We start from the raw sequence: 26635 nt of genomic DNA, 5'->3' as shown, positions 1-26635 counted from the left end.
TCTGCATTCCTTTGTACAGATCCATAATTCCATCTGGTAAAATTTTCCTTCGAATAAAGGACTTCTTTTAACATTTCTTATAGTGTGGGTGTGCTGGTGATACATTTTTTTCAGCTTTTTCATTCTGAAAAGATCTTTATTTCACCCTCAGGATTGAAAAATATTTTCACTTTGTATAGAATTCTAAGTTGACAGCTCCCACCACCATCTCCCCTCACCCCTGCCACCTCATCTTCTTTCAATACTTTCAGTCCCACTGTTTCTTGCTTACATTGTTTATACGTAACAATCTACTGTCATCTTTATCTATGTTCTTCTCTATGTCTTTGATTCTCTGATTGATTTTAAGACTTTCTTTTTAATCACTACTTTTGAGCATTTGGATTATAATGTTCCTTGTTGTGCTTGAGGTTTGCTGAGTTTCTTGAATACGAAGACTTATGGTTTTCATTAAACTCTGTTTTTTTCTTCCAATTTTTTTTTCTTTCCTCTCTTTATTGTCCTTTGGGTAGTCCAATTACACATATATTAGGCCACTTGAATTTGCATCACAGCTCACTGATGCTCTTTGTCTATTTGTTCTGAGTCTCTTTTCTATTTCAGTTCATTGCATAGTTTCTTTTGCTCTGTCTTCAAGCTCACTAAACTTTCCTTCTGGAATGTTTAATATGTCATTAATCCCATCCAGTGTCCTCTTCACCCCAGACATTCAGTTTTCATCTCTATAAATTAATTTTGAATCTTTTTTTTATATCTTCTCCATCTCTACTTAACATCTGTGCCTCTCTGAGTCAATTTATATTTGTTGATTTCTCATTATGAGTCTTATTTTCCTGTTTCCATGCATGGTAATTTTTGATTGGATGCCAGACATTGTGAATTTTGTCTTGTTAAATGCTGGATATTTTTGTATTCATGTAAGTATTCTTAAACTCTGTCCTGGGATATAGTTAAGTTTTTTGGAATCAGCTTGATTTTTTTAAGGTTTTCCTTTTAAAATTGATTAGGCAGGACCAGCTCAGCATTTAATTTAGGTCTAATTATTCTCTACTACTGATGCAAGACCCTTCTGGGAACTCTATTCAGTGCCCTGTGAGTTACAGGTTTCCCAGTCTGGCTGGTGAGAATAGGCATTATTATTGGCCTTTTATAAGCATTTGGTCCTCTTCTCTCCAATCCTTTCAGATGGATCTCCCCGGCTCTGGGTAGTTTCCCCATATATATTCATTGATCATACAAATACTTAATGGGGATATTTTGTAAATATCCAGCATTCTTTCTCTATACAGCTCTCTCTTGAGAACACTATTGTGTGAATTTAACCATTTCAATCTCCCTGGCCTCTTAGCAAGTTTTTCTCAACTCAGAGAATCTGACAACCTCCACCAGGACTCCTGCTCCTTATAGGATGGCCTTAAATTTATTTCAAGTTACTAATTTAGGGCAATTGAAGAGTCTGTTACCTTGTTTTTCTCTTATCTCTAAGAATCACTGTCCTTATGTTCAGTGTCTTGAGACCACTGTTTTCTATCTTTTCTGCAGTGTTTTAGTTGTTTTAGGGAGGAAGGTAAATATGGTTTCTGTTAGTTTATCTAAGCCAAATACAGACCTTTTGGATTTTGTATTTAGCTCTCATTTTTTGAAGAGGGTGGGGTTTTGTCAGTTCTCATTTCCTGGCTATATAACCTTAGCAAACTACCTAACTTCTCTGAGCCTTATTTTTTCCATATGTGAATAGGAATAATAATGTTACAATGATTAAAATTACATTGATGAAAAGCATTCAGCACAGGCTTGGCATATAGTAAACATTCTGACAATGGAGACTATTTTATTATCTAGATTAACAGTTTAAATCAGATGACCTTTTGCAGGCTATTTAAGACCTAAAATTTTATATTTTTATTACATCAATTTTGAAAATTACATGGCATAATTTAAAAAAATTAGAGTGTGCCCTCGATATTCATTTTAGACATACATTTATTTTACACAAATAAAAGTTGATATTTTTTAAATGACAACTTTGTCCTTGTCAAATTTTATTTTACAAGTTGTCTTTTTTAATTTAATTAACAGTATACAGAAATACATTAGGAATTATTAGGCCATTTGGCTCTTTCATTTTAAAGAATTGATTATTTCTCGAAGTAAACTTTTTCTCCTTGTATTTTCACTATCAATCCATTTGCTTTGTGAGGAAGTAAGGTTTTGTTTAACTATTGGTTTCCAAAAGCTTTATGTACTGTTTAAAATTAGGTTAATAGTATAATTCTAAAATGTTCCATAATATCTTAATAATAATTTAAGAAAATACTTGATTGAGATCTGTTTATGGCACTACAAAGTGATAGTCAATAAGTGACTTATTTTAAGTAGTCTGGCTACAGGAGATTTTTTAATTACAACATTTTAACTGAAAAGCAACAACACTGCATTTGGAACCAATTTTATATGTTCATCATGCATACTAATTTCCTTTTTTCACATCAAAACAATACTTGAAATAAACAAAAATCCATGACAATTAGTAAATACTCAGTTATTTTAAAATGTGCCATCTTTGTTGCATAGCAACTATTGATTCTATTATGTGCTTTTTACATACTCTAAAATAATTAAGTACAGGCACAAATTACTATCTACTTTTTCAAATGTTAAAAGCATTTAAGTTATGAAGTTTATTCTAATATGCGTATTATATATTTGTAAAGGGAACATTTCATTCCTACGCAAAGACACAGTGACCCAAGAAAAAAATGACAATGTCATGTTAGTGATTCTCCTTTCTCATGAGAGGACTTTCAGGGAATTTTTTATTCATAGTCTCAATAACTAACACAGCTAAGCACAATTATCATTCGTTGGCTTTACTGGTCTGGATCTTGATTTACTCCTAAGCTAAATGATAAGATTTACTAACAAAAAGTCATGTCCTCTCAACAAAATGAAATGTCCATTTATACTACAGAAAACTATCCAGGTCAAAATATATCTATGATATAATTAACTTATTAGAAAGATACCTGCTCTTAATATGAACTTAGAGAATCTTATATAGGTTTACTTTCCTCATCAAATTAACTTAGCATAAAGCAAGAACATAATAGTTTTATATGTCAGATGCTAACACTGACTTGGCCTAGTTGCTGTGTTAGCGCCTCAGGGACAGGGCGCAGTGAGCCACAGTGCTAGTGTGGATCATGAACACAGGCTCCTTCTCCATGGATTATATATGAAGGTCCTTGGTGGGATGTGGCGATGAGGAACTACATAAGCAAAGCAGCCAAGTTCACTCTATCAGTCTAAGAGGAGCTCAGGAGTTTGAGGGAAAGGAAGCACCTGTGAATCTCTATCCACATTAACTCCATCGGTGAAATTTCTGAGTCAAAAGATAGCACACTTACAATATCACTTTATATATTTTGTCAAGCTTCCCTTCAAAAGTTGCTATAATTTCCAGTCCTTTAAAGAATAAGAAATGAAAGACTATCTCACTAGACCTTCACCATAATGCAAATTTGAAGTAGTAAATAAACAAACAAACAAGAAAACAAACCTCTCATTGCTTTAGTTTGAATTTTTTGGATTGCTAGTATGGAGATCATCTTTTCATCTCTTTATTTTTTTTTCATATTTTTAAACAGGACTTGGTAAGGATGAGGAAGTGAATAAGAATAGATTAGTCAACTGAGCACACTGAGGCTAAAAAGAAAAGAAACAATTAAAGAAGTGTGGGCTTTAGAGAAGAAGAGAAAGCCCATGCTACAAATAAAGCAGGATAAGAATGTGACACTTAGAGCAACTTCAGTCCATGTTTTCAAATTTTAATTGTTGCCAATATGGAACTGATGCTATAGTGATCATTTTGGTTATAGCCTGAATATGCTGTCCCCAAAGGAAAAGAGAAAGGGGGCTGATTTATAAAGGGACAGATTGGCTGAGTATGGCCAGTTGTGTAAAGACTAGAAATGAAAGTGACAAATTTAGAATTGATCTGAGCCAGCAGCAATACCTAAAGGATTTCAGTCTATGGATGGCAGAATGAGGGATTCCAGGTGGAGATATTAGTTTGGAGATGTTGCTTGAGGTTACAAGTTATAGGGTCTAGTTACCAAGAAGAATCTGACAATAACCAAATAGGTTTTTAGGACATCAATCTAACGATGCGAATTTCAGCAGCCAGTGCTAGTTCTCTATGCGCATGTAAGACAATCAGAAAACCAAAACAGAAGCCTAGAGCTAGGAGTAGGTACTGGTAGGGGAGAAGAAAAAATTGGGAAGCTTTTGACATAGTATGCATGATAACGCCTAGGGCTTAATCAAAACATATCTGAAACTTATGTCAGGGAGATAATGTCTTTAGTCTCAATGACTAGAGCTGTGCACAGCCTGAGAAGGCAGGGGCTAACAATTTTAAAAGTGTGATTTATAGTCTTTAAAATTATGAAAGCAATACATATTCATTGTTGACACTTTAAAAAATAGAGCAAAGTCCAAAAACAAAAATCAATGCAATTTTTTTCATGTTCTAAGAGCATTTCCTTTGTAAATAGTAAACAAAATACTTATTTTATTTGCCAGAAGTTCATAATTGAATAATTTCAAGTAATCTTTCATACTCTTATATCATCTTCTTCTTTTTGGGGGGCTGGGGGGACCTGCACTTGCAGCATGTGGAAGTTCCCAGGCCAGGGATCAAACCTGTGCCATAGCAGTGAGCTGCAGCAATGAGACAATGCCATGTCCTTAACCTGATGAGCCACCAGGGAACTCCTCTTACATTATCTTTGCAAAAATAGAAAAATTGTAAGATGAATTAATATTCCCCTGCTTTTAAGGATGTGGTCAAATGCAGATTCTATAATTTTATGAGAAAAAGGTAAATATTTAAAAGTAAAAATTATGCTTTTACATGAGAACTAAGAGCTATTTTAATCTTATAAGATTTCAAATTCTGTTTTTACCTTTTAATTTCCTATTTGTCTAATATACATCATAAGCATGGTTAGGAAGTTCCAGAAGCAATTGAAAGTGTACACAGAAGCAAAGAAATCTGAAGTAGTTTGGCAAATGTATAGAATTTTTAAAAAGCAAATAATACATGTGCTGGTGAAAGTCACATTATCATTACCTTCTCCCTCCAGTTATCATAACTCAGCAGCTTCTGTCTCAGGGTTTCCTGCAGCTGCTCGATGCTTTTCTGATGTGAAATCAGCATTGATGCCCTGAAAACCATAAGCATGACAAAAGAGTCAAGACTCACCCCTAACCCTCTTCCTAAGTTGCAGTTCCTGGCTCAGAGAATATTCACAACTCAGTCTGTATATTCTCTTAAGCAATATATATACTGCTACTACATACCATTTTTACTATTGTTAACAGCAATTTACAAACACTGCCAACAAGCTGAGTAGTTTCTCAGGCTCAATTTTTGCTTAATAATTAATACTACTTTTGCATGAAACAGTAACATGCGGAGTCACAAATATAATAAAATACGAGTCACAAATATAATAAAATACTATACACTGTGGTTCCAAAGTTTATGACTAAATCTAACACTAGACATTATTTTGTGTCTTTAAAAAAGGAAAATACGTTGTGATACGCTTCAAAATCAGCACATTTGTGGTTTCTGCTATGATTTATTTTTCTTTTATTTATCACAAGTGCTGAAAGGAACAGAATTAAGTAGAGAGTAATGTCTGAGGTGTGGCATAACACAAAACATACTAGAAAATAGAAACTGCAAAGAACATTTTAATATTTTAATCCATGTAAATGGATCTTGAAGCTTAGTTTGTGTTCCTCTGGGTGGAAGTAAATGTGGGAAATTCATGAGAACATTTCACAGGGGTACTGAAGTTAAGCCTGTAAATATCACTAGAGGTGGCAAGAACATACCTGCTGAGTAAGTCTCCCCCTCTATCCCTGTCTATAATCACCATGACCCTTCTTATTTTCTATATAGATGATTCTTCTCCATTGCTTGTTCCTCTTTTGAATACCTTTATTTTCCATCATTATCCTCTTCCATTTAGTTCTGACTTCTTCTCTCAAACTTCTGACTTTCATTGTAACTGCCTGTTAGACATCTCCACCCTAATGACCCATCAACACTAAAGATTCCACAGTGAAAAAAAAAATCACCATCATCTCCTGCAGTCTTGCCTTTACTTTTTTTAAAGATATTTTTTCTATTATAGCTGATTTACAGTGTTCTGTCAACTTCTACTGTACAGCAAACTAACCCAGTTATACATATGTATATATACATTCTTTTTCTCACATTATCCTCCATCATGCTCCATCACAAGTTACCAGATATAGTTCCCTGTGCTATACAGCATTGTCTTTCCTTTTGACTTCTGAAACCTTCAGCAGTCAAAATCTTTACGTTTAAATTCCTGAGTCATCTTCTACTCTTCCTTCTTCTTATTCTACCACATCCATTGCATAACAAGTTCTATATATTCTACTCCTTGGTGCACCTCAAAATACTTCCTCCCTTCCTTTCTCACTATCAGCAGTTAGGGTTCTTGACTTTACTTCCTACCTACAGTATTATAATAGACTATCATTCTATCTCTTGATCTCTATTCTAGCCTCACTCTTAGAATATTATCAAACATTTGTTTTTACCCTAATAAAAGCAGTGCCTACATTTCTAGGCTGGAAAAAAAGGGACACAGATATAAGACACATTTGACCAGGATTATGAATATCATTTGAGGAAAAATGATTGAAAAGAACCAAATTTCCCAGACTTTTTTCCCAGAAATGTGTCAGCTTAGTTATCTTGATGGACCCAGTAGTTATGCTGCAAGCCATACAGGAAGTCTGAATGGACTAGTTACCTTGATAACTTTCCTACTGAAAATTTTTTTACTTACCAAAGCAAGTAATTTTTTTTTTTTTGTCTTTTTAGGGCCGCACTTGCAGCATATGGAGGTTCCCAGGCTAGGGGTCTAATCGGAGCTACAGCTGCTGGCCTACTCCAGAGCCGCAACAATGCCACATCCGTGCCATATCTGCAACCTACACCACAGTTCATGGCAATGCTGGATCCTTAACCCACTGAGCGAGGTCAAGTATCAAACCCACAACCTTATGGTTTCTAGTTGGATTTGCTTCCACTGCACCATGATGGGAACTCCTGGTAATTTTTTTTACTTACTAAAGAAATCTTAAAATTCATCAATGATCTGGACAAAAAGTGAAGAAGATGCTGGGAATGAAAATCAAGTGAAGGAACTGAAAAAGGTTATCAGTGGAAAACTACTGAAATCTGAATAAAGTCTGTAGGTTAGTTAATTGTATCATACCAATGTTAATTTCTTAGTTTTTACAGATGTGCCATGGTTATAAAAAAATTGACCAAAGGGAAACATCGACCCTCGGTACTGTCTCTGTAAACTTTTCTGTAAATACAAAATTATTGCAAACTAAAGGTTTAAAAAAAATGAGGTAAAAGAAAGAAACTCAACAAGAAGTAGAGCACTGAAGCCAACTCTCACCTTGAAGGTACTTTCCAAATTTGATAAACTTGAGCTTTAAATATCATAGCCATGAAGGGCACTGGAGTCAGGAGAGAAAGGAAGAGCCCATGAGGAAACACCTGCATAAAACTACATCTCAAAGAGTGACATATTCAGAATGTCATTTTTGTTATACTACATGTCAGCATATGAAATTCACATTCAGTACGTATAAAATGCAAATGAAATTTTCTATCAAGGCACAAAAAGGAAATTACCAGCTTTGAATGTTGGTGCTAGGTGGAAGTGAAAATACAAATCTCCCATAAGAATTTGTAAACACAAGCAATCCCAATGCAGGTTTATATCTTGAATTCATACTACCTGAGTGGTCAAAAAGCTTCACACTGAGAAGATATCTTAAAATGGTACTAAGCTTGCCTCCAGAAGAGTGGAAGGAAAAACATCAATATGTTGGGAAGAAATCTATCTTCAACCTGAGACTCAAACAATTTCTACAGATAAAATTCAAGACTTATGAAATCATAATTTTATTTATTTATTTATTTATTTATCTATTTATCTATGTATTGCTTTTTAGGGCTGCACCCATGGCATATAGAAATTCCCAGGCTAGGGGTCAAATTGGAGCTACAGCTGCCAGCCACAGCCACAGCAGTGCAGGATTCAAGGTGTCTATGACCTACACCACAGCTCATGGAAATGCTGGATCCTTAACCCACTGAGCAAGGCCAGGGACTGAACCTGCATTCTTATGGATACTAGTTGGGCTCCTTACTGCTGAGCCACAAAAGGAACTCTGAAATCATAATGTTAAAAGTCACAAAATTATTTTTTAGAAAGCCAGTAAGAGGAAGAATTAGAAGACACAAATGATAGCATAATCAAACTTACAAATTCTAAAGTACTGAATTTTCAAATATAGACTATAAAATAAGAAAGCTCAATATGTTTTAAGAATTAAAAGATTAATTTAAATGACTAGTAAAACCTGAAAAGAACCAAACTTGTAGAAATGAAATATATAATAACTGAAATCAGTAGATGGTCCTATAGCAGATCACTCACACCTAAAAAAATGAAGTAATAAACTGAAAGGGATATTCAAAGAAATTATACAACAGGTACAGTACATGAAATCAAAAATATGGAAAATATAAAAGAGGTTGATATATGGAGGACAGAGTAAAAAGATCTAACAGCTATCTATTTATCATCAGAAGCAAGGGAGAGAAAGGATATTAGAGACTGATGAAACACCAACCACAAATCTCAGAAGTCCAAAGGATTCCAAATAATTCAAGTAAAAAGAAATCTCATATCTGGTGCCTGGTAGTGAAAATGAAGAATATCAAAGTTAAAGAGATCTTAAAAGAAGCTGGAGAGGAGTTTCTATCGTGGCTCAGTGGTTAGCGAAAACAACTAGTAACCATGAGGTTGCCGGTTTGATCCCTGGCATTGCTCATTGGGTTAAGGATCTAGCATTGCTGTGAGCTGTGGTGTAGGTTGCAGATGTAACTCAGATCCTGCATTGCTGTGGCTGTGGCATAGGCTGGCAGCTGTAGCTCTGATTAGACCCCTAGCCTGGGAACCTCCATGTGCAGCCCTAAAAAGACAAAATGACAAAAAGACAACAAAAAAAAAAAAAAAAGAAAAGAAAAGAAAAAGAAAAAGAAACTGGAGAGAGAGAGAGAAAACAACCTAAACTCAAGGAACCCAAAGGAACCTAAACATATAGAAAGCTTACTTTCTAGTAGAAACAAAGAAGGCCAAAAGCAGCAAAATAATATATTCAAAGTACTATGAGAAAATAACCATCAACCTGAAGTTTGGTACCCAGCTAAACTATGTTTCAGAATGATGCAGTTTTGAATTATTTTGAGTTCTAAAATAGTGAAGTACAACAATTATTGTTTCACTGTTGCCTTTAACCTTTTATAGAGAAGAATTTATAATTTATTCAAAGTTTTAAAAATGGAAATCAGTATTTAAAACTGTGGACTAATAACAAAATTTTTTTTCATATTTATTTATATATCTTGGTCTTTTTAGGGCTGTATCTATGGCATATGGAAGTTCCCAGGCTAGCGGTTGAATCAGAGCTCAGCTGCCAGCCTATGCCACAGCCACTGCAATGCCAAATCTGATTTTTTGATGGGGTTGTTTGTTTTTTTGGTATGGAGATACAGAATGTGTTTCTAAATTTTGGAGATTAACCCCTTGTCAATTAATTCATTTGCAAAGACTTTCTCCCATTCTGTGGGTTGTCTTTTCGTTTTGTTTAGGGCTTCCTTTGCTGTGAAGAAACATTTAAGTTTAATGAAGTCCCATTTGTTTATTTTTGCTTTTACTGTCATTACTCTAAGAGGTGGATCTGAGAAGATGTTGCTGTTGTTTATGTCAGAGAGTGTTTGGCCTATGTTTTCTTCTATGAGTTTTATAGTATCTGGTCTTATATCTAGATCTTTAATCCATTTTGAGTTTGTTTTTGTGTGTGGTGTTAGGAAGTGTTCTAATTTCATTCTTTTACATGTGGCTGTCCAGTTTTCCCAGCACCACCTATTGGAGGGGCTGTCTTTTCTCCATTGTATATTCTTGCCTCCTTTGTCATAGATTAGTTGGCTGTAGGTGTGTGGGTTTAATTCTGGGCTTTCTATCCTGTTCCACTGATCTATATTCCTGTCTTTGTGCCAGTACCATACGGTTTTGATGATCGTTGCTTTGTAGTATAGTCTGAAGTCTGGGAGCCTGATTCCTCCAGCTCCATTTTTCTTTTTCAGGATGTCTTTGGCTATCCTGGGTCTTTTGTGCTTCCACACAAACTTTAAAATATTTTGTTCAAGTTCTGTGAAAAATGTCCTTGGTAATTTGATAGGTATTGCATTGAATCTGTAGATTGCCTTGGGTACTATAGTCATTTTGATAATATTGATTCTTCCAATTCAAGAGCATGGTATGTCCTTCCATCTATTTGTGTCATCTTTGATTTCTTTCATCAGTGTGTTATGGTTTTCAGAGTACAGGTCTTTTGATCTTTAGGTAGGTTTACTCCTAGGTATTTAATTCTTTTGGGTGTGATGGTAAACAGGATTGCTTCCCTAATTTCTCTTTCTGATCCTTCATTGTTAGTGTATAGGAATGCCATCAATTTCTGTGTATTAATTTTGTATCCTGCAACTTTGCCAAATTCATGGATGACCAGACACTATAAAACTCTTAGAGGAAAACATAGGCCAAACAGTCTCTGATATCAACAACAGCAACATCTTCTCAGATCCACCTCTTAGAGTAATGACAGTAAAAGCAAAAATAAATGGGACTTCATTAAACTTAAAAGTTTCTGCACAGCAAAGGAAATCCTAAACAAAATGAAAAGACAACCCACATCTGCGACCTACACCACAGCTCATGGCAATGCCAGATCCTTAACCCACTGAGCAAGGTCAAGTATCAAACCCACAACCTTATGGTTCTTTGATGGAGAGAAAGTCAGAATCAGATATAAGAAGACTTCAGGATTCCAAGAATGATGTCAAATGACCCCCTTCATGGTGGATTATGCACTTATTTACTATGAGATATATTTCTTCTCCAGAGATTCCTTTTTTGTGTATCAATTATAGATTTTTGGTTTGCAGTTATTCTGAAGTTTTGATATGAGTCTATATGTATATGAGATTGTTTTAAGTTGTTGTTCTCTTAATTGCAAGTGCATCTCCAGTGTCCTGCATTTGTACCCACCTCTTCTCATGAGCTCTGATTTTGGTGGTATAATTGTGTATGGATGATTTCGTATCTTTACTGTATATGTATACCTTTACTGGTGAGCCTTGTCATGTGTGGAATTTTTGTTTCCTGTTGCGGCCTTTTCTTTTCTGCCTAGAGAAGTTCCTTTAGTGTTTGTTGTAAGGCTGGTTTAGTGTTGCTGAATTCTCTCAGGTTTTGCTTATCTGTGAAGGTTTTGATTTCCCCTTCAAATATGAATGAGAGCCTTGCTGGGTAAAGGTAATCTTGGTTGGAGGTTTTTTCCTTTCACCATGTTAAATATATCATGCCACTCCCTTCTGGCCTGCAGAGATTCTGCTGAAAAATATGCTGATAACCTTATCGGGGTTCCCTTGTATGTTACTTGTTTCTTCTCCCTGGCTGCTTTCAAGATTTTCTCTGTCTTTAATTTTGGTTAGTTTGATTAATATGTGTCTCGGTGTATTCCTCCTTAGGTTTATTTTAGATGGTACTCATTGTGCTTCCTGGATTTGAGTGAGTGGTTCCTTTCCCATGTGAGGGAAGTTTTCGGCTATTATCTCTTGGAATATTTTTTCTGTCCCCTTCTCTCTCTCTTCTCCTTCTGACACCCCTATAATATGGATGTTGGTGCGTTTCACGTTGTCCCAGAGTTCTCTGAGACTCTCTTCATTTGTTTTCAATCTTCTTTCTGTTCTGCATCCATAATTTCCACTAATCTGTTCTCCACCTCGCTTATTCGTTCTTCTGCCTCCTGTATTCTGCTGTTAGCTGCTTCTGGTGAATTTTTTATTTCCATTATTGTATTTTGCATCTCTTCTTAAGTTTTATATCTTGTATCTCTTTGGTCAGTGTTTCCTGTAAGTTATCCATCTTTGCCTCCAGTTTATTTCCAATGTCTTGCATCATCTTCAGCATCAACAATCTAAAGTCTTTTTCCTGGAGGCTAAGAATCTCCTCATCGCTTAGGTGATTTTCTGGGGTTTTTCCTTTCTCCCTCATCTGAGTTATAGTTCTTTGTCTTTTCATTTTTATGGTTTTTGGTGTGGTGACCTTTTTACTGATAATAGAGTTGTATCCTCTCTTACTTCTGGCATCTGCCCCCCTTGTGGCTGAAGTCCGTATGGGGGCTTGCTGTAGGCTTCCTGATGGGAGGGGCTGAGGCCTGCGCACTGGTAGGTGGAGCTGATTCTAATCCCTCTGGTGGGTGGGGCTTAGTCTCTGGATGGGATTAGAGGCAGCTGTGTACCTGAGGGGTCTTTAGGTAGCCTGTTTACTGAGGGGTGGGGCTGTGATCCCACCTGGATTGTTGTTTGCCCTGGGGCTTCTCAGTGGTGACTGATTGGTGGGGCCAGATTTCCCCAAAATGGCCACCTCCAGAGAAAGCACACTGCTGAATATTCCTGAGAGATTTGCTTTCAATGTCCGTCCTTCACAACAAGCCACATTCACCCCTGTTTTCCCAGGATGTCCTCCAAGAACTGCAGTCAGGTTTGACCCAGATTCCTATGGAGAACTCGCTCTGCCCTGGGACCCAGTGCTCATGAATGTCCATGTGCGCCTTTTAAGAATGGGGTCTCCATTTCCCCCAGTCCTGTGGAGCTCCTGTGCACAAGCCCCACTGGCCTTCAATTCCAGATGCTCCAGGGGCTCCTGCTCCCAGTGCCTGGTCCCAGCACGTGAGGGTTTGATGTGGGGCTCAGAACTCTCACTTCTGTAGGTGAGTCTCTGTGAACCAGTTAGTTTTCAGTCTGTGGAGCTTCCCACCCTGGAGGTATGTGGTTGTTTATATCACGAAATTGCCCCTCCTACCTCTTGATGTGGCCTCCTCTTTTTCTTCTGGAGTAGGGTATCTTTTTTAAGGTTTCTGGTCCATTTGGGTGGAGACAGCTCAGCTTTTAGTTGTGAATTTTGTTGTTTTTAGGAGAGAAGTTGAGCTCCAGTCCTTCTATTCCACCATCTTAATCCTCTCTCTATGCCTAAATGTCTTTTATTTTGAAGTGAGCTTACTCCAATTATTGAATGTTTAGCATATAATTAGTACCTTCCAGAATTGAAGTTATCCTAAAAAGCCACTAAGAAACTCATCCTTTTATTACTCAACTGCAATAAATAAATATGTATAGCGATCACAACTTAAAATGTACAATTATCTTTCTTCTGTAAATATGTATTATTATGAGAAATAAAGAATGGCAGGATCATTGCTTTCATTTAAAAAAAGGATGAAGCTGAAATAAATCATGCTTAGAAAAATAAAATCTAAGTGTTTACTGCCAGCCTGAGGACTTCTAAAAATATGCTTTGCAGGAACAGATATGATCTCAGAAGGAAGGTCAGGCAATCAGGAAAGAAAGTGGGGAGCAAAGAAACTGGCAAACACACAGGCAGGGCAAACTTCTTGTGTGCAATCAGGATAGTTGTGCAGGGCGCATGTTTTGAAGGGAGCCCTGCACTTCAGGTTTAATGCTCTGTGGTCATCCCTGTGCTGAGTCTGGGGCAGGGCCCTGGGTGCCTGTGACAGCCTGCATCTTTGATATGATATCTCTGTGCCCAAGGGAACAAAAGATTCAACAGCAAACAAACAAACAAATCATGACAAGAGGGATGGGAAGGAAAGGAAAAAAATCTTCTTTCTGTTTTTTTGAACAAGGGGCCCTACACTTTCATTTTGCACTGGACCTTAAAAATTATGTAGCCAGCCCTGCATAGAGGTACTTGTAAATAAATACCATCTGTATAAAATATTAATTTTGACTGTGTGTAATTAGTAGGGCTAACAAAAAGATAGAACTAGAACACTAGACAAAAAAAGGAGAACATATGCCAGGATGGCAACTATCAGAGCTCAAGTGCTCTTTGGTCCTTGCATTACTGAAGATAAGTTTGAGATATTAATTTTAGACTTAATTAAGCCTGTATTGTAAAATTTCAAAAGTAACCACTTAAAGAATAGAAATAGTATATGCCAACTGAGGAAAATGCACTAAGAAAATAAAAGAAACTCCAAAAATACTGCCCCTGCTCAAGGCCCATAAGGAGAAAAGACTGCAGAAAAAGAAGGAGAAATAGAAAGCTTAAAGTAACAACCATAATAATGGTAAATAAACTAAACTCATGAGTTAAAAGAGAGAAGCAGGCATAATAAAAGAAAAACCCTAGTTATATGCTCTTTATAAAAGACATTCTTAAAACATAAAGACAAAAGTTTTCCTGTTTTTGGATAAGATATAACAGGGAAATATTAAGAAAAGGAAATATGCAACCATGTTAATTATCAGACAAGTGGACTTTAAGACAAAATTTATTACTCTAGGCTGATAATGCTAATAGGTTAATTTACCCTGAATATTATAAACTTCTAAGCACCTATTAGAATAGCCTCAAAATATATAAAGCAAAACTTTAAGGAGAAATTGTCAAATCTGCACCATAGTGATAGAATTAAACATAGCTACCTTCGTTATAGAAAGTCAATCTGGGATCACCGTATGAGGCATGGGAGGTGTACACTGCACAGCTCCAGGATGTTATGCGAATATCCCTCCTATTATGTATAATGTAGCAACCCAGAGTCAAGCAGACTAATAATTCAGTAAAAATATAGAGGACATAAACAGTGCAAATAAGATTGATTTAAGATACATTGTTTTCAGGTAGCCAATTAGAAAAATACATAATATGTTCCAGCTTACATGGAACTGACCACATACTACACCAGAAAGTAAATTTCAACAAATTTTAAATAACTGTTATACTATAAACCTGTATAGTTCAATATGGTAGCCACTAGTCACATGTAGCTACTTAGACTTTAAAGTGTAACCAGTCCTGGAGTTCCCTTGTGGCTCAGGAGATTAAGGATTCAGAATTGTCACTGCTGTAGCTCAGGTTCAATCCCTGCCCCGGGAACTTCTGCATGCTTCTGCATACACCCCAGACTTGGAAATAGTATCAAAAAAATCTAAAATATCTTATAATTTAAAAAGGTAATTACATATTTAAATAATTTGGATATATTGTGTTAAGTAAAATATATTAAGATAACTTTTACCTGTTTATTTTGACTCATTTAATGTGGCAATTAAATTTTTGAAAATTACATATGTGGCTCACATTATACTTCTACTGAACAGCACTATAATCTATATTCTCTGAAAACAAAGATATGTCAGTACCAAAATATAAATATCTTCATGTGTTTGGAAATTTAAAAAAATGTTTTTAAATAGTTCATGGATCAAATTAAAAATCATATATGATACTTTAAAATACTTTGAATCAAAAATAATGAAATTATTAGAGATTTTGCCCTGTTGACGGACAGCTTTCTCAACTTCCTATCCATAGAAGATTTGGAGGAGAAATGGTTTCAAGAAAATTAAAAAAAAAAAAAAAAAAACCTCCTGATTTATTGAGATATAATTGACAAACAACAAACTACATGTTTATACACTTGGATGACTGTTGACATATGTATAAACCTATGTATGCGAAACCATCACTGCAATCAAAATAATAAATATATCTATCATCCTCCAAAGTTTCCCCATGCCCTTTTTTAATCCCTCACTCCTGCCTTCTCTACCCCAGCAATCACGAGTTTGCTTTCTATGACTATATTAGTCTGCACTTTCAGAATTCTATAAAAATTCTCTATATATCACACAGTATATTCTTTTTTGTGTGTCTGGTATCTTTCACTTAGCATAATTCCTTTTATTTTAGTTAATTAAAATTTTTTTGGGGGGCCATATCCATGAGACACAGAAGTTCCTGGGTCAGAGATTAAACCTGTGCCATAGCAGTGACAACACCAGTCCTTGGCCCCCTGAGCCACCAGGGAATTCCAAGTCTTCTATAGACTTATTAATTTTTCTGTTTACTTGTTTTATGTATTGTTAAAACAGAGTTATTGAAACAGTAATTATAAATTTGTCTATTTTTCCTGTAGTTCTATCAGTTTTTGTTTCATGTATTTTTAAGCTCTGTTATTAGATGTGCAAGCATTTAGAATTCTTATGTCCTCCTGATGATTTGGTCCATTTATTATTAAATGAAATGAATTTACTTATTCCTGGTTATAGTTTTTGTTCTAAAATATACCTTGCTTGATATTAATAAACACATTCTAGCTTCTTTTGATTACTGTCAGCATGTGTTTTTCCATTCCTTTACTTTTAGCCTTCTGTGTCTTTACCTTTAAAATACATTTCCTGGGAGTTCCCGTCATGGCTCAGTGGAAACCAATCTGACTAGGATCCATAAGGACACAGGTTCAACCCCTGGCCTTGCTCAGTGGGTTAAGGATCCAGCATTCCTGTGAGTTACGGTGTAGGTCACAGACATGGCTTGGATCTGGTGTTGCTGTGGTTGTGGTGAAGGCCAGTGGCTACAGTTCCGATTCGACCCCTAGCCTGGGAACCTCCATATGCCTCAGATGTGGCCCTAAAAAGACCAGAAAAAAAAAAAAAAGCTGGAAGAAGCAAAGAATGAGTTCTCCCCTGGAGCCTCCAGAAAGAACCAGCCCTACTGACATCTTGACTTTAGCCTCTTAACACTCATTTGGACTTCTAAGCCCCAAAGCTGTAAAAATTTGTGTTATTTTAAGTTGCTAAGCTTGTGGTAATTGTTACAGCAGCTAGTCTACCTTCAGGTATAAGATTAGAATCTTATAATAGTAACCTTGATAAAATAAGGAGCAGCAGTCACTGGAAATAAAGTAACACTTCAACTGGTTTTCAAAATACCAGTACCATAAAATGGATGTGACTGGTTATATGCTTGCTGGAGGTGGCTAAACAGCAGAGTCCTGGCAATTTAATACACTTTATTTCTTAAGCCAGATTTCGTATTTGAAAAGAGGTCTTACTCACTAGAAAATTACAATGAGCATTTCCAAATGGGAGCCCATGAGTATATTACAAGTTACCTTTACTACAAAGTGGGTGGTCCCGAATATTTGAGATGCTTGAATTTCAGTCTCCCTGGAGATAGTTATAATTTTGATACCAACAAAAGTAGAATCTATTCCATATATATCCCTCTGACGGACCCAGTAGGAAACATTGCTGACATATGTAACTTTTTAGAACAAAAACTGTGAATGTCTAGTAGATTATAGAAGGTAAAATATAGTAAGCTAAGGTCCAAGCTAATGTTAATGTTAAGTGATAATCATTCACTGAATTGACAAAGAGTCCTGAAGTTCCTCATGACATTTCCACAAAGCATAAGGTGTTTTGAGCAAACTGTTATAAAATTTATCAACTTGTGTGTAATGATAATGTTGCTTAATATTATAGCTACAGAAATGAGGACCTTCATACCTCTTTGATTCCTGCTGAGCCTCTGTTCCTGACATTTCAGTGTGATTCTTAAATGAGACAAGGCAGAAAGAATGATTATACATGATGTTACAAACACACTGTCCTTGATTAGCATGGGGTGGGCACTGAGTAGTGTATACAGAGATGATTATATGTGTGAAGATAATCTTTATTCCAAAAATAAAAATCACACTTATATAGTATGCTCAAGAAAGAGCTTGCCCATTATTCAGGATATAAAACCATCTTAAGACACTGATAAAGTAAAAGCTGTCTTGTTTTGAAAGAAATTATAAAGGATCAACTTTGACTTTCATGAGACTTTCTGATAGAAATATAGAGGAATTATAAGATATAAAATATTGCTAGAGGCCCAGTCCATATTTTCCCAGGTCATAAAAAGCTAAAAATATGCAGCTCTTTTTGAATATCATACAGATATCCAATTTCTCCTTCAGAACCTGTTCTAGAGATATTGATGCTTTAGAATTGCAGGAAACAAAAGAGATTCACATCCTCTATTTGGATTTAACTAAGAATCCAATAAAGAAGATCATTACTAGAAACCAGGAGTTTGAATTGATTTTTGGAAAGACAGAAGCTGACTTGCTATCAGACAATGGGAGCTTCTGAGTTTTATATCCTGTGATCAGTGGTTTGGCTGGGATTAAATTCATTCCCATTCATTCATCCAGCAAATATTTATTGTACCCACTATGTGTCAGGCACTGTATTAGTCTCTGGGGATATAGTGGTTCTTTCTTGCCACTCATTAGAAATATATTAATGCAATTCCCTAATTTTTAGAAGAAGCAAAGATACTGAGTAATAAATGACTCTCTAAAGTGACATGACTCATAAGAGGCAAAGTTGGTTCAAGTTTATAGAAGCCTAGGGCTCCCTACCCTGAAATTTCATCACATATTTAAAAATAATAACATTTTTGGAGTTGGCACAATATGCAAATTAGTATCTACTCACAATTAAGAGTATTTATCTTAAAAACTTTAACTTCTAAATTCTTAAGACCACAAAGAAAATGAGAATCTAATTTCTTACATACATGAAAAAAATGTAGATTCCCTTAATTGTAGTTAAAAACATAACTGCAAACAAATGTCAAACCATAATGCCAAATGACAGCTTTAAATTCTATTTCCCAAGTTGTTCTTTTAGAGATGTATTCACATTGTCAATCAGAGAGATAATTTTGATTTTGCCACAACTCCTGCCTCTGTTAAAAGCAGTGTCTGTGATATCACAAGAAGTTTCAAGTCTCTTACTCTGAGAGCTGTTGATAGACAGGAAATCAGAGAAAGAGGTAAATCTGGGGAAAATATCTGATAAGGCTTATTATTTTAGAATGGTATTATTTAGAACACTTCATTTCATAACTCTTTAACAGGATTGTATTGAAAATAAATCACCTCATGGACTAATCTTTACAACTCTAAGAGTAAAGCAGATTATATTGAATTCATCAGACATTTACTGAATATCTACATCACCAGCACAGGGTATAAAGATTAATAAGATAGGATGCTTTAAAAGGTTAGCAACCTAAAGAAAGATGAAAGAGAGGGAACTAATACTTTCTGGGTACCTACAACCTCCTAGGAATGATACTAGATGCTTTAACCTTCACAAAAAGATAGATAATATTAATATCCCCATTTTACAGATAAGGAGCCTTAAAGGAGATAAATGAGCCTTCTAAGTGGTTAAGCCAGTTGTCCAAACTTGACACTGCTCAAAATGGGATTTAAATCTGTTTGCCTAAATTTAAATTTCATTCTTTTTATGAAATTAGTAGTAGTAGCCATACTACTGTGAGGTAACAGAACCCTTGAAACCTTGCTTCCACATACCTTTTTATATTCTACACTTCTTTTTTTTTATTATTATTTTCCCACTGTACAGCAAGGGGGTCAGGTTATCCTTAGATGTATACATTGCAGTTACAGTTTTTTCCCCCACCCTTTCTTCTGTTGCGACATGAGTATCTAGACATAGTTCTCAATGCTATTCAGCAGGATCTCCTTATAAATCTATTTTAGGTTGTGTCTACACTTCTTATTGTTTCTAGCCTTCATGAAAGTATGACAAGCCTCATCAGAGTAACTAAACACTATGTTCCTCTTCTTCCAGGATGCGCTGTGAAATTTTTTTTTCCCCCACTTCTGTTTTGAAGATATAGTTCCACTTCTGATTTTGCCAAGGCACTAGAAAATGGAAGACAAATGTCTCCATCTTATATTTATTAAGGGAATGGAAGAATCCTGAAAGAGTGGAAAGGTGGGATAAGAGCGAGAGGAGGGGAGGGGAGGAGGGGGCATTCTGGGTTTTCCTTGTTTATGCAGGGGTGGGAGTCCCCTGAAAACTCAGTATTCTGTCATGACTGAGAAAGAGAAGCTAATAAAACTGAGCCCTTCAAGATAAACACTGAGGCAACTGTGCAAACTGCAGTGGAGGGAACAGGGTTATAAAGCTAGACACCAAGGAGCTTGATTTCTGTCTTTGCAAATTATGTGGCCCTGAGCAAGACATTTAGCCTTGCTTAACCTCAGTTTCCTCAAGTGTAAAATGTGTAAAATGATACTTGCTTCACGAGGGAGGGCCACAGTTCTGCTAGCCAGGGCCTTTGTGCAAATTGAATATGCCTTTCCCTCTAGGGTGGTGAATCAGAAGTGCTCCCTCTGGGTGGATGCAGACCGGAGGACACAGGGTGTGGTAAGGAGGGAATGGCATATGTATGCAAAACAAAACAAAACAAAACAAAAGCCCCTTCCTCTGTGGCAAGTGGCAAGGAGAGTAGGGTCAAGGCTGGTGTCCTGACCACTTCTGATGAGCGTGACGCAATGATGCAGCTCACTCGGAGCAGTGTGAAGACAAGATCATGTCCACAGAAGCACTCGCAGGGATCCTCACAACTGTGACATCTGTGCATGGTGAGTGAGAAAGCCTGAGAGGGAGAAGGGGGAGGAGAGAACAAAGGAAGGAAGGAGGAGGGGAGAGAGCCTGAAGAAGCACTAGTTCATGTTATATACAGCCGAACAGGAAACTCCATGAGCCTCCCGAAATAATTTGCCAGATTTTATGCATGTTTCTCTGAGGTAAGGGTTTATACCTGTCAGTTAAAAAAGAAAAGACATAGGATGAGGAAATTTTAAAAGTTAATGTTGTTGGTGGGGGGGAATAAAATCCTTCCCCATAGCCTCAAAGATATGCTTCAGGGGAGGAGGGAGAAATTAATAAATCTCACCTAAGATAGACGAAGAGCTAGATAGCAGTACAGACATATAGCATTAATTTCGCAGAATAATTTCCATGTAAGCAACTTCCCCTAACTTTGGTCACAACTAAGATTTTTCTCCAACACTCTTTACTAATCCTGCCATGTTATTGTCAAGTAGATCACAATAAATATTTTTCTCTATTTTTTTCTTGGAATTTACCAAGATATGTCTAACACAGCTCTTGGGGACATGTTGGGCATGGATGGTTACAAAGGGCTGCATGTCCCGACAGTAAGATGGTAGCCACGCATTACTGCATAAATGAATTTCTCTAAGTGTTACATGAGGGCAGTCTCCGAGCTTAAACAGATGTGTCCTTCTGAAAGACATTTGTAAGTTGGATATAGGAAACTCCCAACACATTTTACCATAGCAATAATTTTTCATAAAAGGGAATTTAGCCTGCAGGCCAGCGCACAGAACCTTCTTTAATCCACAACACTTCTGAAGTGGCATTGCAAATTCGCAGTTCTGAGCAGAGTTCTGGCCCCAGCCAAAGAGACCCTACAGCCCAGAAGCAGGAGAGCTGAGGGTTCTCTTTACACAGAGTTTAAGAAACAGCCACACTTTCCTCCTGGCACTGTCCCTGGGACTTGGTGTATTGCTCCCCATCCACCAACGAGACCCTTTCTCTAGGCCCAGTGTGCCTGTGACTAAGCTGAATAGACCTCCTCTACACCAAGATCTGGGACATCAAAGGACCTACTTCTCTTCCTTCCAGGGGAGACTCTTCCTAACAGAGGTTTTTCAGTTGAGTGTGGAGGAGAAAGCAATACATAATTAATTGGATTTGTACTAATGTATGAACTATTTCTTAGTCACTGACTCCTTTCCTGGTCCAAATTCAGAAGTTCTGCCAGTTTTTTTCCCCCCCTAGGGCCAGTTCTTGCTTTTCACATTTTCTTTTTCTCCTCTTCTGAAACTACATAGCTTCTAAGACTCACTTTTTCCATCATGGTCCCAACGGAACCATGGACAATGGGTCTGCTGTTGGAAGGGGTGGGGAAGAGGCAGCGTGTTGAGGTGACTGCTTATGTTTGCAAAGCCCACGCTAGCACTGTGGGAGCTTTTGGAGAGCACATCTGCAGCCTGGTTGGTTTCTGCTAGGTCCCAAACCATGGCAGTGGTTTGGGATCTAGCTGTGTAGCAGATTCCCAGGCACTGCCTGGTCCTAATGAATCAGAATATCTGCGGGTGTTGTCAAGCAGCTCTATTTTAAGTTTTCCCTGATCTGAGGTTCCTTATTTGGAAGGACTTTCACATCTCCAACTGCTTAAGGACATCTCTATTTAGAGATCCCACTGGTGCTTCAAATCAAAGCTTCAAGAGCAATTTAATCAGCTAAGAGTTTACTGAAAGAAAGAAAGTGGAGAGAGGAAAAGTAAGTTCATGCATGAGCCTTAAGGAATGTCTACTGTCAAATGATCACAGGAGAGAAGGGCAAAGAACCAAAACAGAGACTGGAAATGGGCGAGATAACAGGTTGCCCCTGATGTCAAAGGCAGACAAAGTTTTAAGGCAGGTTTAAACAGTACTGTCCAAGCCTCCAAAAGACCACTTGTTCCTCAATATGTCTTTTTTTCCCCATTCTTTCTAATTTATTTATTTGGATTTGCCAAATGTTTCACTGATGTTTTTGTATCACTCAATAAATTTATTACATTTATAGTTGTATAATGGTCATCACAACCCAATTTTATAGCATTTCTATCCCAAACCCCAAGCATATCCTGTCACCCCCAAACCTGTCTTCTTTGGAAACCATAAGTTTTTCAAAGTCTGTGAGTCAGTATCTGTTCTGCAAAAAAGTTCAGTCTGTCCTTTTCAGATTCCACATGTTAAGTGATAGCATTTGATGTTGGTGTTTCATTGTCTGACTGACTTCACGTAGCATGGTAATTTCCAGGTCCGTCCATGTTGCTAAAAATGCCTTATTTCTTTCCTTTTAACGGCTGAGTAATATTCCATTGTGTATGTGTACCACATCTTCTTGATCTACTCTTCTCTCGATGGACATTTAGGGTGTTTCCATGTCTTGACTATTGCAAATAGTGCTGCAATGAACATGGGAGTACATGTGTCTTTGCGAGTCATGGTTTTCTCTGGATAGATGCCCAGGAGTGGGACTGCTGGATCAAATGGTAGTTCTATGTTTAGTTTTCTGAGTAATCTCCGTACTGTTTTCCACAGTGGTTGCACCAGTTTACAATCCCACCAATGGTTTAATAGGGTTCCTTTTCTCCACACCCTCTCCAGCACTTATTGTTTGTAGACTTTTTGATGATGGCCATTCTGGCTGGTGTAAGGAGGTACCTCATAGTGGTTTTGATTTGCATTTCTCTAATAATCAGTGATGTTGAATATCTTTTCATGTGTTTTTTAGGAGAATTGATTGTTTAGATCTTCTGCCCATCTTTTGATGGGGTTGTGGTTTTTTTTGGTATTGAGTGGTAGGAGGTATTTATACATTTTGGAAATTAATCCCTTGTGAGTCGATTCATTTGCAAAGATTTTCTCCCATTCTGTGGGTTGTCTTTTCGTTTTGTTTAGGGCTTCCTTTGCTGTGAAGAAACTTTTAAGTTTAATGAAGTCCCATTTGTTTATTTTTGCTTTTACTGTCATTACTCTAAGAGGTGGATCTGAGAAGATGTTGCTGTCATTTATGTCAGAGAGTGTTTGGCCTATGTTTTCTTCTATGAGTTTTATAGTATCTGGTCTTATATCTAGATCTTTAATCCATTTTGAGTTTGTTTTTGTGTGTGGTGTTAGGAAGTGTTCTAATTTCATTCTTTTACATGTGGCTGTCCAGTTTTCCCAGCACCACCTATTGGAGGGGCTGTCTTTTCTCCATTGTATATTCTTGCCTCCTTTGTCATAGATTAGTTGGCTGTAGGTGTGTGGGTTTAATTCTGGGCTTTCTATCCTGTTCCACTGATCTATATTCCTGTCTTTGTGCCAGTACCATGCGGTTTTGATGACTGTTGCTTTGTGGTATAGTCTGAAGTCTGGGAGCCTGATTCCTCCAGCTCCATTTTTCTTTTTCAGGATGTCTTTGGCTATCCTGGGTCTTTTGTGCTTCCACACAAACTTTAAAATATTTTGTTCAAGTTCTGTGAAAAATGTCCTTGGTAATTTGATAGGTATTGCATTGAATCTGTAGATTGCCTTGGGTACTATAGTCATTTTGATAATATTGATTCTTCCAATTCAAGAGCATGGTATGTCCTTCCATCTATTTGTGTCATCTTTGATTTTTTTCATCAGTGTCTTATAGTTTTCAGAGTACAAGTATTTTTTTTCTCTTTAGGTAGGTTTACTCCTAGGTATTTAATTCTTTTGGGTGTGATGGTAAACGGGATTGCTTCCCTAATTTCTCTTTCTGATCTTTCATTGTCAGTATATAAAAATGCAGTTGATTTCTGTGTATTAATTTTGTATCCTGTGACTTTGCCAAATTCATTGATGAGCTCTAACAGTTTCCTGGTAGCATCTTTACAATTCTCTAGGTATAGTATCATGTCATGTGCAAATAGTGATTGTTTTACTTCTTCCTTTCCAATTTGGATTACTTTTAATTCTTTTTCTTCTCTGACTGCAGTGGCTAGGACTTCCAAAACTATGTAGTGACAAGGGTGGACATCCTTTTATTGTTCCTGATCTCTGTGGGAATTCTTTCAGGCTTTCATTGTTGAAAATGATGTTAGCTCTGGGGTTGTCATATATGGCCTTTATTATGTTGAGGTAGGTTCCCTCCAGGCCCACTTTGTGCAGCGTTTTTAGCAGAAATGGGTGTTGGATTTTGTCAAAGGCTTTTTCTGCATCTATTGAGAGGATCATATGGTTTTTCTTCTTCAGTTTGTTAATGTGGTGAATCACACTGGTTGATTTGTGGATACTGAAGAATGCTTGCATCCCTGGGATAAATCTCACTTGATATGATGTGTAATCCTTTTAATGTATTGTTGGATGTGGTTTGCTAGTATTTTCTTGAGGATTTTTGCATCTGTGTTCATCAGTGAAATTGGCCTGTAGCTTTCTTTTTTGTGGTATCTTTGTCTGGTTTTGGTATCAGGATAATGGCCTCATAGAATGAGTTTGGGAGTGTCCCTTCCTCTGTGATTTTTTGGAATACTTTCAGAAGGATAGGTGTTAGCTCTTCTCTAAATGTTTGATAGAATTCGCCTGTGAAGCCATCTGGTTCTGGACTTTGTTGGAAGTTTTTTAATCACAGTTTCAATTTCAGTACTTGTGATTGGTCCATTCATCTTTTCTATTTTATCTTGGATTAGTCTGGGAAGATTGTACTTATCTAAGAATTTGTCCATTTCTTCTAGGTTTTCCATTTTATTGGTGTATAGTTGCATGTATCAGTCTCTTATGATCCTTAGTATTTCTGTGATTTCCGTTGTTACTTCTCCTTTTTCATTTCTAATTTTATTGATTTGAGTTCTCTCTCTTTTTTTCTGGATAAGTCTGGCTAAGGGTTTATCAGTTTTGTTGATCTTTTCAAAGAACCACCTTTTCGTTTCATTGATCTTTTCTATGGTTTTTTTCATTTCTATTTTGTTGATTCCTGCTCTGATCTTTATGATTTCTTTCTTTCTACTAACTTCAGGTCTTGTCTGTTCTTCTCTCTCTAGCTGCTTTAGATGTAATGTTAGGTTGTTTATTTGAGCTTTTTCCTGTTTCCTGAGGTAGGCTTGTATTGCTATAAACTTTCTTCTTGGAACTGCTTTTGCTGCATCCCATAAGTTTTGGATTGTCGGATCTTTGTTGTCATTTGCCTCTAGGTATTTTTAAATTTCGCCTTTGATTTCTTCAGTGATCCACTGGTTGTTTAGTAGCATGTTGTTTAGTCTCTAAGTGTTTGTATTTTTTGCAGTTTTTTTCTTTTTGTTGATTTCCAGTCATATAGCATTGTGGTTGGAAAAGATGCTTGATATGATTTCAATTTTCTTAAAGGTAATGAAGCTTGACTTGCAGCCCAAGATGTGATCAATCTTAGAGAATGTTCCAGGTGCACTTGAGAAGAATGTGTATTCTGTTGCTTTTGGATGGAATGTCCTATAAATATCTATTAAGTTCATCTGGTCTAATGCTTCATTCAGGGATTGTGTTTCCTTATTGATTTTCTGTCTGGATGATCTGTCCATTGCTGTAAATTGAGTGTTAAAGTCCCCCACTATTATTGTGTTATTGGCGATTTGTCCTTTTAAGGTAGTTAGCAGTTGCCTTATATATTATGGTGAACCTATGTTGGGTGTGTAGATATTTACAATTGCTATGTCTTCATCTTGGATTGATCCTTTGATAATTATGTAGTGACCTTCCTTGTCTATTAAAATATTCTTCATTTTCAAGTCTATTTTGTCTGATATGAGTATTGCTACTCCAGCTTTCTTTTGATTCCCATTTGCATGGAACATTTTCTTCCATCCTCTAACTTTCAATTTGTATGTGTCCCTAGAAGTGAAGTGGGTCTCTTGAAGACAACAAAAATATGGGTCTTTTGTATCCATTCAGCCAGTCTATGTCTTTTGGTTGGGGCATTTAGTCCATTAACATTTAAGATAATTATTGATATGTATGTTCTTATTGCCATTTTATTAATCCTTTGGATTTGTTTTCGTTGCTCTTTTTTCTTCCCTTCTTTTGTTCTCTCCTCTTGTGGTCTGATGACTATCTTTAGTGTTGTATTTGAGTTGATTTTTCTTATTTGTTTGTGTATTTATTGTAGATTTTTGGTTTGCATTTACTCTGAGGT

General features: G+C 36.6%; 1 protein-coding gene across 3 annotated transcripts in view; it reads right to left on the bottom strand.

Moving 5' to 3' along the window:
- Window positions 1–26635, bottom strand: part of LEKR1 (leucine, glutamate and lysine rich 1) — a 241648-nt gene that overhangs the window by 30652 nt on the left and 184361 nt on the right. For all 3 annotated transcript variants that reach the window (XM_021069706.1, XM_021069708.1, XM_021069707.1), the window contains one exon: window positions 5135–5228. In XM_021069706.1, the coding sequence (XP_020925365.1) occupies window positions 5135–5228 (94 nt within the window). The remainder of the gene's footprint in view (window positions 1–5134; window positions 5229–26635) is intronic.

This window comes from Sus scrofa, chromosome 13, assembly GCF_000003025.6.
Source record: "Sus scrofa isolate TJ Tabasco breed Duroc chromosome 13, Sscrofa11.1, whole genome shotgun sequence".
In the NCBI taxonomy this organism is placed as follows: Eukaryota; Metazoa; Chordata; class Mammalia; order Artiodactyla; family Suidae; genus Sus; species Sus scrofa.
Note: the sequence above shows the minus strand (reverse complement) of the source record. Positions and strands in the feature narration are given on the sequence as shown.